This window comes from Phyllopteryx taeniolatus, chromosome 19 (assembly GCF_024500385.1).
Source record: "Phyllopteryx taeniolatus isolate TA_2022b chromosome 19, UOR_Ptae_1.2, whole genome shotgun sequence".
Lineage (NCBI taxonomy): Eukaryota > Metazoa > Chordata > Actinopteri > Syngnathiformes > Syngnathidae > Phyllopteryx > Phyllopteryx taeniolatus.
This window is the reverse complement of record NC_084520.1, coordinates 3563734-3581728: the sequence shown is the minus strand read 5'-3', so window position 1 is coordinate 3581728 and position 17995 is coordinate 3563734. Positions and strand designations below refer to the sequence as shown.

Here is a 17995-nt window from a genome sequence, read left to right as displayed (position 1 = left end):
AAATACATTATAATGGTACTGACTGCAGCAATTAGAATGTATTTACTTGTATTATAAGTGCTATGATCGACATTGATCATTTTTCAGACCACTGTCAACACTTAAAGCTTATGATTCCATAATAGAACATGTCTATTCTGGAATGCTAAACTAATAACAAATGAGAAAACATTGTGGGTTTTAATCTGCATGACATTTAAAATAATTTGTGATGGCACCGCTGTCTTTTCAGTGGAGCAAATCCTTAGACACTGTTCCAAACATTGTGGACACTGTGACCGTACACAGGGTAATATTCAGGGAGTATGGGAGCAATATGTGTTGCAAAGCTGTCTGCTCAGCAAAGAAAGAAAGGTCAGACATAACTTTTTCTGGATCCTGAAAAGGTTGTAGAAAGAGGGAGAAAGCTCAGCATGTAATTTTCTGTTACACTTAAAGGAAACCAAATTTAGAGTTTAGGTGATGATGTTAGACATACGGTATAAATGTACAATACATTTTCCACTTCAGACGATGTGAGTCCTGCGATGCAAATGTCTGGAAACACTGTCTGCCAATCCAGAGGCACTGTCCCCGATGTCCATGCGATGTTGCAGAGGCGTGTCAACCAGGACAGCCCTACAACATCCAGAGCCTTGAGGAACTCCGAGCGAATCTCATCCACCCCTGGGGCCTTGCCACCGAGGAGCTTTTTAACCACCTCGGTGAGCTCAACCCCAGAGATAGGAGAGCCCGCCTCAGAGAAACCACACTCTGCTCCCTCATGGGAAGGCGTGTCGGTGGAATTGAGGAGGTCTTCGAAGTATTCTCCCCACAACGTCCCGAGTCGAGGTCAGCAGCGCCCCATCCCCACTATACACAGTGTTGATGGTGCACTGCTTCCCCCTCCTGAGACGCCGGATGGTGGACCAGAATTTCCTCAAAGCCGACCGGAAGTCTTTCTCTATGGCCTCACCGAACTCCTCCCATGCCCGAGTTTTTGCTTCAGCGACCACCAAAGCTGCATTCCGCTTGGCCAGCCGATACCCATCAGCTGCCTCAGGAGTCCTACAGGCCAAAAAGGCCCGATAGGACTCCTTCTTCAGCTTGACAGGCACCAACCACCTTACGGCCACAGCTCCGGTCGGCCGCCTCAGCAATGGAGGCGCGGAACATGGTCTACTCGGACTCGATGTCCCCCGCCTCCCCCGGAACATGAGCAAAGTTCTGTGGGAGGTGGGAGTTGAAACTCCTTCCAACAGGGGATTCGGCCAGACGTTCCCAGCAGACCCTCACAATACTTTGGGCCTGCCACGTCGGACCGGCATCTTCCCCCACCATCGGAGGCAACTCACCACCAGGTGGTGATCAGTTGACAGCTCCGCCCCACTCTTTACCCGAGTATCCAAGACATGCGGCCGCCAGTGCGATGACACGACCACAAAGTCGATCATCAAACTGCGACCTAGGGTGTCCTGGTGCCAAGTGCACGTGTGGACACCCTTATGCTTGAACATGCTATTCGTTATGGACAACCCGTGATGAGCACAGAAGTCCAATAACAGAACACCGCTTGGGTTGTGATCAGGGGGGCGTTCCTCCCAATCACGCCCTTCCAGGTCTCACTGTCATTGCCCACGTGAGCATTGAAGTCCCCCAGCAGAACGATGGAGTCCCCAGCAGGAGCGCTCTCCAGCACCCCCTCCAAGGACTCCAAAAAGGGTGAGTACTCTGAACTGCTGTTTGGTGCATAGGCACAAACAACAGTCAGGACCCATCCCCTCACCCGAAGGCGGAGGGAGGCTACCAACTCGTCCACCGGGGTGAACCCCAACCTACAGGCGCCGAGCCGGGGAGCAATAAGTATCCCCACACCTGCTCGCCGCCTCTCCGCATGGGCAACTCCAGAGTGGAAGAGATTCCACTCTGGTCCGATCCCCGGCCCCAAGCTTATGGGGCCGGGGATCGGATCGCCAAGGTCCCCGCCTTCGGCCACCACGCAACTCGCACTGCACCCGACCCCTATGGCCCCTCCCACAGGTGGTGAGCCCATGGGAAGGGGGACCCACATTACCCTTTAGGGCTGTGCCCGGCCGGGCCCCATGGGTGCAGACCCGGCCACCAGGCGCTTGCCTTTGAGCCCCACCTCCAGGCCTGGCTCCAGAGGGGGGCCCCGGTGACCCGCATCCGGGCAAGGGAAACCTGAATCCATTAATTGTATTCGTCATAGGGGTTTTTGGAGCCGTGCTTTGTCTGGTGCCTCACCTAGGAGCTAAGTTGTCAGGGGCTTTATGCCCCTGACAACTTAGATCATTGGGACACCCAAACCCCTCCACCACGATAAGGTGACGGCTCACGGAGGTGGTAATGTTCTCTCATTTACTAAATAAAAGTACGACGGTATTTCACAATAAGAGCAAGTAAATAAAAAGAAAAAGTTATACATGTTCAAATAAAGCGCTTCAGGAAAAATAAAAAAATTAGAATTTTCCCTGGCGGCACAGTGGAACGACTGGTTAGCATATCTGCCTCACAGTTCTGAGGACCGGGGTTAAAATCCCGGCCCCGCCTGTGTGGAGTTTGTATGTTCTCCCCGTGCCTGCGTGGGTTTTCTCCGGGAACTCCGGTTTTCTAAATTGCCCTGATGTGTGAATGTGTGCGCGAATGGTTGTTTGTTTATGTGCCCTGCGATTGGCTGGCGACCAGTTCAGGGTGTACCCCGCCTCTCACCCGAAGATTGCTGGGATAGGCTCCAGCACGCCCGCGACCCTAGTGAGGATAAGCGGAACGGAAGGTGAAAGAATGAATGAATGAATTTCCCCTTTTCTGTTTGGCATCTTGACACAACAGTGTGAAGTCTCAAACAATTTTACGTATTTTAATTTCACAAATCTTAACAACTGAACCTTTTTAGAGGTTATGTTTGTTCAAAACTTTTGTTTGGTTTCATAATGACGTTTTACATATATGCACATTTAATAGTTTAATAGTGGGAACTTCCCACCGAGAAGTACAAAATACAGTACGGTAATTTCTCGTGTAAAATGTGCACCCATGTATAATACGCACCCCCAAAGTTGACCTCAAACTTCTGGAAAACCCTTCTACCTTTGTATAATGCCTGTTTACAATGCATGATTTTTCTTCTACCCATATCATCAAAACATGATCTGTATTATCTGTATTTTGTTCGATTTTTTCAAATAATTATTCTGAAGTTAAGCACTTTATTTGAACACGTAATACTTTATTTTTATTTACTTGCTCTTATTTTTAAATTCACAGCCCTACTTTTATTTAGTAAATGAGAAAACACACAGTTGTGCTCATATGTTTGATTACCCAGGCAGAATTTGTAAGATGGGTACTATTCTTTAAAGAAAACATGAAGGGTCAGGCAAAAAAATTAAATTACATTTTATTTTATTATATTTTATTTTAATTGGATTAAAATTAGCGGCACGGTGACCGACTGGTTAGAGCGTCTGCCTCACAGTTCTGAGGACTGGGGTTCAATCCCCGGTCCCGCCTGTGCGGAGTTTGCATGTTCTCCCCGTGCCTGCGTGGGTTTTCTCCGGGCACTGCGGTTTCCTCCCACATCCCAAAAAAAAACATGCATGGTAGGTTAATTGGGCGGCACGGTGGCCGACTGGTTAGAGCGTCAGCCTCACAGTTCTGAGGACCTGGGTTCAATCCCCGGCCCCGCCTGTGTGGCGTTTGCATGTTCTCCCCGTGCCTGCGTGGGTTTTCTCCAGGCACTCCGGTTTCCTCCCACATCCCAAAAACATGCATTAATTGGAGACTCTAAATTGCCCATAGGGATGACTGTGAGTGCGAATGGCTGTTTGTTTCTATGTGCCCTGCGATTGGCTGGCAACCAGTTCAGGGTGTACCCCGCCTCCTGCCCGATGACAGCTGGGATAGGCTCCAGCGCGCCTGCGACCCTAGTGAGGAGAAGCGGCTCAGAAAATGGATGGATGGATGGTAGGTTAATTGAAGTCTCTAAATTGCCCCTAGGCGTGAATGTGAGTGCGAATGGTTGTTTGTTTATGTACACATAAATGCAGTCATACGTACCCCTGTCATATTGGAATGAAAGTGTAGGCTACATCTTTTTCTTAACCACTAGGTGGCGGTGGCATATTGGAATGAAAGTCCACAGCTTTTTCATAACCACTAGATGGCTGCATACATTTATAAAATATGAAAGTTTTTGTCATTTTTCCCTGTACCTATGTATAATGTGCACTATTTACTTTTGTCAATCTTTTTTTTCGGGGGGGGGGGGGTGCGCATTATACTCGAGAAATTGCATAGCAGATGTTTCAGTCAAACAGACTCCCCCAGCCTGCAGCGGGCGGTGCCGCCCCCCGCCCCCGAAGGAAAAACTGAAGTGAACTAACTCCCCCTTAGCATCGGTAAGAGGGAAATGTAAGATAACCCTTCCATCCATCCATTTTCTGAGCCGCTTCTCCTCACTAGGGTCGCGGGCGTGCTGGAGCCTATCCCAGCTGTCATCGGGCAGGAGGCGGGGTACACCCTGAACTGGTTGCCAGCCAATCGCAGGGCACATAGAAACTAACAACCATTCGCACTCACAGTCATGCCTACGGGCAATTTAGAGTCTCCAATTAATGCATGTTTTTGGGATGTGGGAGGAAACCGGAGTGCCCGGAGAAAACCCACGCAGGCACGGGGAGAACATGCAAACTCCACACAGGCGGGGACGGGGATTGAACCCCGCACCTCAGAACTGTGAGGCCGACGCTCTAACCAGTCGGCCACCGTGCCGCCTGTAAGATAACCATATAATTAAAAACCGTATGGTAGATATTTTTATAGCACACGTACAACTCTATCTGTTGTGCTTGCTCGCATGTCACATGAACTTTTTTTTTTTTTTTTAACACACACACACACACATACATGGGGCGAGTCTTGTCAAAAAAAAATAAAAATCATACACTGGATTTCCAGCACTACGCCGGAGTACATTAAGCCATGAATAAATAGTTGACTTTCCCTAAAGTGAAAAAACTGCATATCATAACGCCATTCCGCCATCAGTTGCTTTCGTGAGTGGTGTGCCAGGTGTTACTACAACAATGACAATTTATCGAGTCAGAAAAAAAGTCTCCATTATATTCTTGGAACGATAACCCACCCTACTCTGTCACTGATTGGCTATTGGGTAGCACCAAGACAGGACCGTACTTTTATTAGATAATGATTCGCTGAAGCACTTAAGCAACACACACACATATACATGGGTTAGCAATGCTGTGTGTCTGTGGACGCAGATTCATTATGCTTTGTGCGTCCCGGGACACACATGAAAAGAGATCCCTGAGCTTTGTCAAATTATCAAATGACTAATGCTCGTAATTTAATCGAGCACAACTTTTGGTCGGTATTTAAAATTGTCCACGTTAAACCTATGCAGTTTTCTGTCAGCTTCTCTAGGGCTTCAAGTTCAGAGTAAAAATCCACTCGAGTAATGTTTTAGTACTAGAGAATATTTCTTTTATTTCACAGTCAGTTGGTGATGCCCAAATAGTTAGGAAAAAATTATAAAACAGCACTGTCTCTACACTTTAAGATGTTTCCGGAAGACAGCTTCAATGCATTTCCCTGAAGTGAACCTTTAAATAACTTTTGATTGAAGACCTTTATTTTGGTTTCTTACTGAGCTGAAAGTGAATGACTGAATGCTCCCTTTATGTCTCACTCACAGCAACTCGTGCGTGCGTGTGCGACACCATCGCACAGTAATTTTGCCATATCCACTGCGAAAACAACAATAGAAACATCTGCAACTTACCTCAAGGTGTTTTCTCAAGTTAGAAGTGGGCTGAAATGTCCAGGTTTGGGCTGTCACAATTTAAAAGCTGCATGACAAAGTAAAGTAAGCACACGCGCGGCTGTTTTTTTTTTCCCTCGAAATGAGTCATTTTGATTGGCTCGCAAAGGCTACGTGCCCGGTCATGTGACTTCCTTTTGTCGTCTGATTTGTGATTTGGAGTCAATTGACATTAGTGATGACAAATGGAGGCCCTATGCGGTAGTCGAAGATGGAGTCTAAGAATAGATGCGCACACGCAAGAATGGATAAATAAAAGTAGCCAATGGCATGTCGATCATTGTAACGGAGTAAAAGTATTGATCCTTTTTCACATAAATACTCAAGTAAAAGTAAAAAGTGTGGTGCATTTAAAGTACTCTGACAAGTACAGTTTATCGACTATGTTACTTGAGTAAATGTAACGGAGTAAATGTCATGCGTCACTACCCACCTCTGTACACAAAAGCTTTGATCAAATTCAAAGCATACAGGCGAAAGCAAACATAGAATGACTACTTGTGACTTTGTCTGTGACTGTGAGGTTTGTTTTCGTTTGGTTTGACTTTCATTTACTCCCCAGCGCTTTACTCAACCAGTCTGCCTCAGAGCTGTGAAAATTGCCATAACCAATGAGGTAAAGGCAATTGTTTTCCACAAAGTCCGTTAGCTGAGTCAACAGAATCAGCGGGCATTTATCCTGTCACTCTCATTCATGACTGATATAAACTAATGACTAAAGCGGTATGCATGGCTGGAAATGTTTACCGAGGTTAACACATTTGCAGACTGCATTAAATGAAAAAAGACACCCATTTTTGGCCCCTTAAAACCTTAGAACAACATATGATCACAACCAATGAGGCGCACCTAGCGTGTCGAAAGCTACCACGACTATGTAACTGTCAGTGCACCTTTGTTGTTGCAGCTTTTTGAATCGGACAGGGAAGTAAGAGAGGTTTGTTTGACCAAATTACCTATCGCGGAAAATTAATTTAAAAAAGCCACAGTACTGAATCAATTGGTTTTAGCATGACTATGGTGTGATTTCTTACTGACAAGTTGCATAAATCAGGCCTCTCAATGTTGCATTGAACGGCGATAGCACATGAAGCCATGTGTTTGTTTTGAATGTGGAATGGTAAAAAATGTCACCCCTGATGAATGCAAGCCAGTGCTGATAAGACGTACTCCCCTCAGGGTGACCATGCAAACTCATGCGACACATGTGCACGCATATGCAGTGAAAAACACATACACGTACACACACTCACAGACTTGGTCCTATAAATAAGTCTTTCGTATTAAAGGGTCAAGTGGAGTCCAGCCCCGCAGATACCAGCCCTGTACTCAGGAATCAGTCTGTAGCCATTGGCAACCTCTGGGTCTGTTCTCGATCTGTCAACCACCTCCGACACGGTACCCAGATCAGATTACGTAGTGGTGCAATCTCTGCGAGAATTTACATGTAAAATCTCATAACTGATCAGGTATCAGCGTCTGGAGAAACTGAGTGTTTTTATACCACTGCGTATACGTTCTGTAAGGGAAGGAGGGTTTTATTGGGTTGTGGGGAGGACAGGGTAGGGGCATACCAACAACCCTCATTGAGAGAAACTATGTCCTGGCTGACAGTCCACGTCAGCGACAGAACAGAGTTAAATATTTGCACTCTTGGGTCTTTATAGTGGCAGCACTGTGGACCAGTGGTTAGCACTGTCAACTCCACAAAGACATTTCCGGATTTGGAGATTTCTGCTTGGAGTTTGAATGTTCTCAACAATCACTCTGGCTACCTCGCACAGTCCAAAAACTCATAGACCTACAGTTGGACTTCTAAAAGTTGAATACTGCAAAAATCTTACAATTTGTACTTGCCGGACTGGGAGAAATGCAGGGCCAGCAAAACAAATTATTAAACAAAAGATAAAACAAGGCTAAAGTAATTCAAAATTGGTTAACCAGCAAAAAAAGACACCCAAAAAATCAACACTTAGCGCAACCATTTTTATTTTATTTAAATGGTTTGCTTATTCCTGCACTTAAAATAAATTTTGTCATTTCCTCAACCATTTATTTCCGATTGATGTAATGATAATGACACAAGGCAAGTGTGGCCCAAATACAGCACACTGACCCACCACAATAATTGGAAAAGACTTCGCTTTAAGAGCGACTGTGACAGGTCACTACACAGCCATGAAGATGGGGAACTTGTCTTGGGTCAAAGTCATGTGATGCTCCGTAATCCACAGATAGCAGGTCAGGAACGTTCACACTTAATTGCTCTTTTAATTCACAATTCAAAGAGAGCACAGCGGGGAAACTCATACTTTGTTGTCTTTGTAGCAGAATCTTCAACAGTCATGGGGACTGGGAAACAAACGAGGAGAACCTGAGGTTGGAAGCAGAAGGCAGATCAAACAGCCACAGAAACAGGCAAACTTGATCTGGCAGAACTCCTGGTCTTGGACGGAAAATGGAGTGGAATGGAATCACAAGGTAGCGTAGTGTCTTGCATGGATGGTTGTCAAGGCAGACCATGATTGGCTGACAAAGTGGCTGTTTGTCATGTCAGACTGTGACAGATAAACCATCAACCAAAGCCAACTCTAATATTGATATGCTTTTCATTACATTGTCATAATATTTATTTGTGTTTGCCGAATATGGTGGGTGAGATTAGGGTTTTAAAATCTCAAAACAGGCTAATTTCAGCAATACACAAGAGAGCGTGTAAAAAGTGTACTATAATTCTTGATGCTTTGGGTTATTTTGAAAGCATGTCACAGACATGTCATTTAAATACCAAGGAACTTTTTTAAATTGTGAAAAAAAATAATTAATTCAAGGAAATTGTATTTGGTGCATGTGTCATGGGTGTGTGTTATGGTTGTCTTCCCCCTGTCTCGTACACACCTGCTCCTGAGAGCATCTTCCCCACCTGTGCCTCGTTTACCCTAATTACACCATGCATTTAACCTCGTGTCTCATTCTTTCTGGTCGCCAGTTCGTTGTACCTTGTTGTCACGTTCCAGCATTCCTTGTTTCCACGTCACCGACTCATAGTAAGACTAGACCCTGTTCTGATTATTGACCTTACCTTTTTGCCTCACGTTTTTTGGATCCTGTTGCCTTTCGGATTGCCTGCCTGTGTCCCGACCTCTGCCCGTTTATTAAACCTCTCTTTTTGAAACTGTCCATTTGAATTGGAGTCGTGCATGTTGGGTCCTGTCCTTTGTTCCGTTCATCACAGAACGAACTGGCCATAACATGGACCCAGCAGACTCAAACCTGGTGCGCAAAGCCCTTCAAGCGCAGGGTCAACGCATCTCAAAGCAGGATGAGCAGCTTGCTGCCCTCCACCTTCATCTAAAGGGACTGTCAGAGCATCAGGACACAATGATGAGACAGGTGGCCTCACAGTTTGAAGTTCTAATTAATATGGTTCAGAAGAAGGAACCAGCTGGCACAGCACCCAATGCCACCACTGTACCACCGTTTCCATGTGAAGCAGTCACCATGCCGCCACCTGCCCCCTCCGTTGCTCTCTGCCCACAGCTCTCTCGACCGGAGAGGTTCTCTGGAGATTCTGGGAATATTAAGCCGTTCATCACTCAGTGTGAACTCCACTTGGAGCTGCAGGCAGCTGCCTTCCCCACCGGAGCCGGCAAAGATTGCTTTTGTCATTTCCCACCTGACTGCTCATGCAGAAGCGTGGGCGACTGCTGCATGGAGCCGCAATTCTGCCGCGTGTCATTCTTGGGCTTGTTTTGAAAAGACTATGGAGCAAATTTTTCAGTATTCCACACCAGATCGTGAAGCAGCTCGCGCCCTTGTCACCTTACAACATGGCAAGCTCAGGGTGTCAGATTACGCGATTGCGTTTCACATTCTAGCAGCTGAGAGTCAGTGGAATAACAGGGCACTACACTGCATTTTTTTCAAGGACTATCCCCCGCCATCAAGGATCATTTGGTCCCACTAGACCTGCCGACCTACTTGAGCACTCACATCGCTCTCGCCATAAAGATCGACAAAAGGCTTTTGGATCGAGAGCTGGACGGAGATCGGCGGAAGAATGCGCACTTGGAGGACGAGCCTCTGTGACCAACCGAACCAAGGCAGATCCCCTTTTGCCAGTCTCAATCCAATGGCTAACGTTGCCACGGATGAACCCATGCAACTGGGCAGGTTCAACGCCGGCTGAGGGAAGGGCGGTGTTTCTGTACGTTGGGGTTTACCGCGGTGGACGAGAGGGTAGCCTCCCTCCGCCTACGGGTGGTTCCTGACTGTTATTTGTGCCTACGCACCAAACAACAGTTCGGAGTACTCACACTTTTTGGAGTCCTTGGAGGGGGTGCTGGAGAGTGCTCCCGCTGGGGACTCCATCGTTCTGCTGGGGGACTTCAATGCTCACGTGGGCAATGACAGTGAGACCTGGAAGGGCGTGATTGGGAGGAACGGCCCCCCCGATCAGAACCCAAGCGGTGTTCTGTTATTGGACTTCTGTGCTCATCACGGATTGTCCATAACGAACACCATGTTCAAGCATAAGGGTGTCCCCACGTGCAGTTGGCACCAGGACACCCTAGGTCGCAGTTCGATTATCAACTTTGTGGTCGTGTCATCGGACTTGCGGCCGCATGTCTTGGACACTCGGGTGAAGAGAGGGGCGGAGCTGTCAACTGATCACCACCTGGTGGTGAGTTGGCTCCAATGGTGGGGGAAGATGCCGGTCCAACGTGGCAGGCCCAAACGTATTGTGAGGGTCTGCTGGGAACGTCTGGCAGAATCCCCTGTCAGAAGGAGTTTCAACTCATACCTCCAACAGAACTTTGCTCATGTTCCGGGGGAGGCGGGGGACATCGGGTCCGAGTGGACCATGTTCCGCACCTCCATTGCTGAGGTGGCCGACCGGAGCTGTGGCCGTAAGGTAGTCAATGCCTATTGTGGCGGCAATCCCCGAACCCGTTGGTGGACACCAACGATGAGGGATGCCGTCAAGCTGAAGGAGTCCTATCGGTCTTTTTAGGCCGGTGGGACTCCTGAGGCAGCTGATGGGTATCGGCTGGCCAAGCGGAATGCAGCTTTGGTGGTCGCTGAAGCAAAAACTCTGGTATTGGAGGAGTTCAGTGAGGCCACGGAGAAAGACTTCCGGACAGCTTCGGGGAAATTCTGGTCCACCATCCGGCGTCTCAGGAGAGGAAAGCATTGCACCACCAACACTGTGTATAGTGGGGATGGGGCGCTGCGGACCTCGACTCGGGACGTTGTGAGTCGGTGGGGAGAATACTTCGATGACCTCCTCAATTCCACGACACGCCTTTCCATGAGGAAGCAGAGTGTGGGTTCTCTGAGGCGGGCTCTCCTATCTCTGGCTTTGAGGTCACCGAGGTGGTTAAAAAGCTCCTTGGTGGCAAGGCCCCGGGGTGGATGAGATTCGCCCGGAGTTCCTAAAGGCTCTGGATGTTGTGGAGCTGTCCTGGTTGACACGCCTCTGCAACATCGCGTGGACATCGGGAACAGTGCCTCTGGATTGGCAGACTGGGGTGGTGGTCCCCCTTTTTAAGAAGTGTGTTCCAACTACAGGGGGATCACACTCCTCAGCCTCCCTGGTAAGGTCTATTCAGGGGTGCTGGAGAGGATGGAAGTCGAATCTCAGATTAAGGAGGAGCAGTGTGGTTTTTCGTCCTGGCCCTGAAACAGTGGACCAGCTCTAAACCCTCGGCAGGGTCCTCGAGGGTGCATGGGAGTTCGCCCAACCAGTCCACACGGGCTGTTCGGTCCCTGTATGACTGGAGTCAGCGTTTGGTCCGCATATCCGGCAGTAACTCAGACTCGTTCCCGGTGAGGGTTGGACTCCGCCAAGGCTGCCCTTTGTCACCGATTCTGTTCATAACTTTTTGCAGATGATGTGGTTCTGTGGGCTTCATCAAGCCGTGACCTCCAACTCTCACTGGAGCAGTTCGTAGCCGAGTGTAAAGCGGCTGGGAGAGAATCAGCACCTCCAAATCTGAGTCCATGGTCCTCAGTCGGAAAAGGGTGGCGTGCCCACTCCAGGTCGGGGATGAGATCCTGCCCCAAGTGGAGGAGTTCAAGTATCTTGGGGTCTTGTTCACGAGTGAGGGAAGAATGGAACGGAGATCGACAGGCGGATCGGTGCAGCGTCTCAGTGATGCGGACTTTGTATTGGTCCATTGTGGTAAAGGTCGATCTACGTTCCTACCCTCACCTATGGTCACGAACTATGTGTCGTGACCGAAAGAACAAGATCCCAGATACAAGCGGCCGAAAAGAATTTCCTCCGCAGGGTGTTCGGGCTCTCCCTTAGCGATAGGGTGAGAAGCTCGGCCATCCGGGAGGATCTCAGAATAGAGTCGCTCCTCCTCTACATCTAGTGGAGCCAGATGAGGTGGCTGGGGCATCTGATTTGGATGCCTCCCGGACGCCTCCCCGGTGAGGTGTTCCGGGCACATTCCACCAGGAGGAGACCCCGGGGACGACCCAGGACACGCTGGAGAGACTACGTCCTTCGGCTGGCCTGGGAACGCCTCGGGATTCCCCCGGAAGAGCTGGATGAAGTGGCTAGGGAGAGGGAAGTCTGGGCGTCCCTGCTAAAGCTACTGCCCTCGTGACCCGACCTCGGATAAGCGGTAGAAAATGGATGGATGGATGGACCACACAGCCAAAAGTATTCAGACCCTTTGCTGTGACACTGATATATTTACCTCAGGTGCTGTCCATATCTTCTGATCATCCTGAAAATGGTTCTACACCTTCATTGGAGTCCAGCTGTGTTTGATTATACTGATTGGACTTGATTAGGAAAGCCACACCCCTGTCTATATAAGACCTTACAGCTAACAGTGCATGTCAGAGCAAATGAGAATCATGAGGTCAAAGGAACTGCCTGAAGAGCTCAGAGACAGAATTGTGGCAAGGCACAGATCTGACCAAGGTTACAAAAATATTTCTGCTGCACTTAAGGTTCCTAAATGCACAATGGCCTCCATAATCCTGAAATGGAAGACGTTTGGGATGATCAGAACCCTTCCTAGAGCTGGCCGTCCGGCCAAACTGAGCAATCGGGGGAGAAGACCCTTGGTGAGAGAGGTAAAGAAGAACCCAAAGATCACTGTGGCTGAGCTCCAGCGTTGCAGTCAGGAAATGGGAGAAAGTTCTAGAAAGTCAACCATCACTGCAGCCCTCCACCAGTCGGAGCTCTATGGCAGAGTGGCCCGACGGAAGCCTCTCCTCAGTGCAAAACACATGAAAGCCCGCATGGAGTTTGCTAGAAAATACCTGAAGGACTCCCAAGATGGTGAGAATTAAGATTCTCTGGTCTGATGAGACCAAGATAGAAATTGTTGGCCTTAATTCTAAGTGGCATGTGTGGAGAAAACCAGGCACTGCTCATCACCTGTCCAACACAGTCCCAACAGTGAAGCATGGTGGTGGCAGCATCATGCTGTGGCGGTGTTTTTATAGCTGCAGGGACAGGGAGACTGGTTGCAATCGAAGAAAAGATTAATGCGGCCAAGTACAGGGATATCCTGGATGAAAACCTTCTCCAGAGTGCTCAGAACCTCAGACTGGGCTGAGGTTAAAAAAAACAATGACCCTAAGCACACAGCTAAAATACCGAAGGAGTGGACAGCTCCGTGACTGTTTTTGAATGGCCCAGCCAGAGCCCTGACTTAAACCCAATTGAGCACCTCTGGAAAGACCTGAAAATGGCTGCCCACCAATGTTCACCATCCAATCTGACAGAACTGGAGAGGATCTGCAAGGAGGATGGCAGATGATCCCAAAATCCAGGTGTGAAAAACTTGCATCAGTCCCAAAAAGAGTCATTGCTGTATTAGCTCAAAAGGGTGATTCTGCTAAATACTGAGCAAAGGGTCTGAATACTTATGGCTGTGTGATATTTCAGTTTTTCTTTTTTAATAAATCTGCAAACATTTCGACAATTCCGTTTTGTTTTTTTTCAATATGGGGTGCTGTGTCTACAGCAATGTGGAAAAAATTTACTTTCATAATTTTAGCAAATGGCTGCAATATAAAAAAGAGTGAACATTTTAAGGGGGTCTGAATACTTTCTGTACCCACTGTATATAAAAATATCCAGCATTGCAGCCAATACACACGACAGGCCTTGTTTTAGCAATAGTGTTTCCCCCAGTATTATTTCAACTAATATTGACATGCTCTATTTCATTTTCAGCAATTTATACTTCATTAGTTTTTCTTCATAATTCGTCAAGCATGATAATAGAAATCAGATGAGAGATGATTGCTCAACTAAATGTGCCTTTCATCTGGTTCAGTTAGTCATGGGTACACACATTACCAACAACAAAGTAGACTTTAAGTTATTAAATTTCTGATAGAGAAAATTCAGGAATGCCGTGCAAAGCCGACACATAGCCCCTCGGTAATAGGCAGGTGTTAGGAGTTAAGCTGTAGTGATGCAGGCTCGTCTCTGAGCTTGAAGCCTCACAGACATGCCGCTCCTCCTTCAGCCCACACTGCTGTGGCCCCTGGCCAGCCCCTGCAGACTCCATCTGAGTCAATTGCAAAAACCTAAACAACCCAAAAACATAAAACAGCATCTCCCAGCTCTGTGTTTATGTACATGATGGGAGACAACCTATCTCCCTCACAGAGCTCTTGCAATGTTTGTGGATTCCATTTGGAATTGGCGGCAGACATGCGCTGCTCTTGCCCATGGGTCCATGCGAGTGAAGGTGACCGAGCCACAGTGGAGATAAAGAAAGCAGAAAGATTTAAGAAGGGGGACAGGAGGGGAGAGTCCTGGCTAAGTCTTGGTTGGTTTTCTATCACTTTTGGTTTGACTTTTCATGAAATGTCTTTCTTCTAAAGCCCAGTTTAAAGGCAGAGGAGAAACTGATGCTAAAATCCACCCTATGCTTGCTTTCCCACCTCTTCACCTCTTCTCGTCGAGAAATATTGCTGGTTTATTTTGTATGCCATGGCTTTGGCCCCTGTTTTCTCTTTTTATAATACTTAATTTGTTTGCCTTCATAATTCCCCCTATTCCCATCTTTTTCTTTAGGAACTGCCAGCTCGTATCGTGGGAAAAGCCCTCCGTTTTTCTGATAAGACTGATTGAGTGCTGAGAAATGACTGAATCATGCTCACCCTCGCAGCTGACAAATGCAACTTCATCACTCAATGTCACATGACTTTGTAAATTTAAAAAACTTAACAAAATGACTAATGACGAAAAGGAAAATACATCAAGAAATGAAAGGCAGGACCTTTTCGATTTTCAGGGGAAACTGTCAGTTTGATTAAACTTTTTTTCACTCCCAGGCTACCCTTACATTTGTGCAATTTACTTTAAAGACATTATTGGTTGCAAAAACACATACTGTATGCAATACAGTATTCTGTTGTCTGGATAAAAGTTCAAAATGTTAGTGGGCTGTACGATCTTAAAAACAAGGCTTCTAGCAGGCTGTTCATCCTTCGGTTTGGACTTTCACTTCAATTTATTTTCATTTAGATGATGTCATCTCATTCCTCAACTGTTATTGAACATCAACTAGCATGGTTGTGTCGGTCACTCTAGCATGTAGAGCAATCCCAGTTTCTAGACTTAAGGCAATACTTCCATTCCGAGATCTCACTGTATTGAGATTGCCTTCAGTGACAACAAGTTCTGTTTTGCCTGTTAGAGGTATTTCACCCCCCACCCCTTTTTGAAAGATGTCACGTGATCTGTGCAGCAATCTGCATAGCATTCTCCACGGCGTCTCCATACTTTGCTCTTGTCATCCAGCGTCTGCACACAGAACCTTGATTTATCCCGGAACATGACATTGCCCCGCACACTTAGGTTGAACCGACACCAGTATAAACTGGTTGTCATTGCAGGCTTCCCAGTGGCCTGGGAAGCGCGATGATGCAGTCCTTCCTCAGCAACTAATCAGAGAGCTGTCTGTGGTACCATTTTGCAAATTTTAACTGAAATATCTCTAGGGTTCCTCAGTGAAGCAAGGATGAGGAACTGGTCTTCTTGGGGTTTTGTCTTGCTGGGACAATCATACTGCCATGTCGAAGCTTGGAGCGCACAGAAACCACAACAGTCGCATGAATCATATACAGTAGACTGCTGTCAAAAAGCAGTGTTGGAAAATTCATTTTCAAGTTCAAAGTTCAGTTCACCGTTCCAAAAATGAACTAGTTCAGTTCTTCCATCCATCCATCCATTTTCTGAGCCGCTTCTCCTCACTAGGGTCGCGGGCGTGCTGGAGCCCATCCAGCCATCATCGGGCAGGAGGCGGGGTACACCCTGAACTGGTTGCCAGCCAATCGCAGGGCACATACAAACAAACAACCATTCACACTCACATTCACACCTACGGACAATTTAGAGTCAATTAACCTACCACGCATGTTTTTGAGATGGCACGGGGAGAACATGCAAACTCCACACAGGCGGGGCCGGGGTTTGAACCCCGGTCCTCAGAACTATGAGGCAGACGCTCTAACCAGTCGTCCACCGTGCCGCTCTAGTTCAGTTCATAATTCATAATTCAAGATTTTGAACTAAGCTCACCGATCCAAAAAAAGTAGTTCATAGTTCTTTTTTTTAAATGTGTTGCTGACAGACTTGTACCCTCAAAATACTGGCAATTTGTTTCCTCATTGTTGCCATCCATTGAGTCCACAGTAGTAGCCAGCTCCAGCTTTCACCCTACACTCTCAAAAACATGAGAAAGACTTGAATGGTGTTTTTTTTAAATGAGGAATTTAAACAAAAACAGGACTTTTGTCCTTAATGTGAAAACAAAAACACGCAACACAGTATGACAGGAACGACAGTGTAAGGACATTGATAACTTTGCATTCCTTGCAGCTCTGGCTGACTATATTGACAAAATATTTTATCTTGTCTATTCTTATGCAGAAGAACTCCAAATGTTTGGGAACCATTGCAAGCTTGACTTGTCACAAGCTTTGTTGTTTCTTGTCAGATTTGATCATTTATATGCAATCTGCAAAGCAGTGCCAATTTTCTATACCCATTTAGCAACTTCTTTTGAAAAAGGAGAATTATCAACTTTTATTGTTTTAGGAGACTTTCTGATACTCTGAGACTCCCACCAGAGCAGGGGACATTCACCCCTCTGTGTCCAGACTGCAAATGAAACACGCTACTCGCACCACTCAAATCAACAAAACCAAAGGAAGAATAGATGTACAGTAGCCTATATTTAGGTGAAAATGCCATTTGACAACTTCTAGCAACTTTTAGGAAAGCTCATCGTGACTTTCCTTATTGAGAAGCAAGACAATAAGCCAAGCCAGCCATTGCCAGTTAATAATGGTTTGTCTCTTATACAGTACATGTTTTTTTTATTTATTTATTTTTTTTTTTTTAATGTTCCTTTTGAGAGCTCATTCCTTTAATAATCCACTTAGAAGTCCCTGGTGAAAGGTGTGAAGTGGAAGCAGACAGGCAGGAAGAAGATAAACGGATAAAGACGTTCTAAGCCTTCCAGTTTCCGCACACATTACCCTTACAGCCAAGTATAGTGGTGTCCCAAACTGGCTCCATTCAAAGTTAGAAAGTAGAGTTCCTTCTGAGATATTGTTGGCAGCTAGACATTCAGATGCCAGTGCTGGCCGATAATCACTTACATGTAAATGGTAGCCACTATCAGCATAAAAAAACATGCCACTATTTCATGATTTATTAGAACGGATTGGAACATTCCAAAGTCAGTTTGTTAAGTGTTTGTAATTCTTGTGTTAAATCTGGATGTCATTTAAATGATATTTTGTGCAGTTTGGACATTTTAGTCGTGTCTGTGATATCTAAAACACAAGAAATCACAGAAAACACAAAATGTCTTAAGTTGATCGAGATGTCTGTGCAGATGGCCAATAAACATGGAGTGTGTTATTCACGTGGCCAATGCAAAGGCATGTGTCATGAGATATGCATCAAACTAGTAGCAGCACCATGACACCCTGCTGCACACTTATTTTATGATATACAAAATGTGCTCTCGAATCAGTTTATTTGATATATGAGGATTATCGGCTCTTTTTTTGTGTGTTGCAAGTACACATGTACTGGTCCAGACAGTTCAGATGAGACTTGTCACATCTGTTGACATAGGGCCCAATTAAAGGGGAGGA

General features: G+C 46.5%; 1 protein-coding gene across 2 annotated transcripts in view; it reads left to right on the top strand.

The window, feature by feature from the left end:
* The first annotated feature begins 7936 nt into the window (after positions 1–7936).
* The window catches only part of myocd (myocardin), a 62527-nt gene continuing 52468 nt past the window's right edge, over positions 7937–17995 (top strand). The window contains exon 1 of one of the 2 annotated variants that reach the window (XM_061755099.1): positions 7937–8320. In XM_061755099.1, the coding sequence (XP_061611083.1) occupies positions 8308–8320 (13 nt within the window). In that variant the 5' untranslated portion in view covers positions 7937–8307. The remainder of the gene's footprint in view (positions 8321–17995) is intronic. The other variant, XM_061755103.1, reaches the window with a different exon arrangement.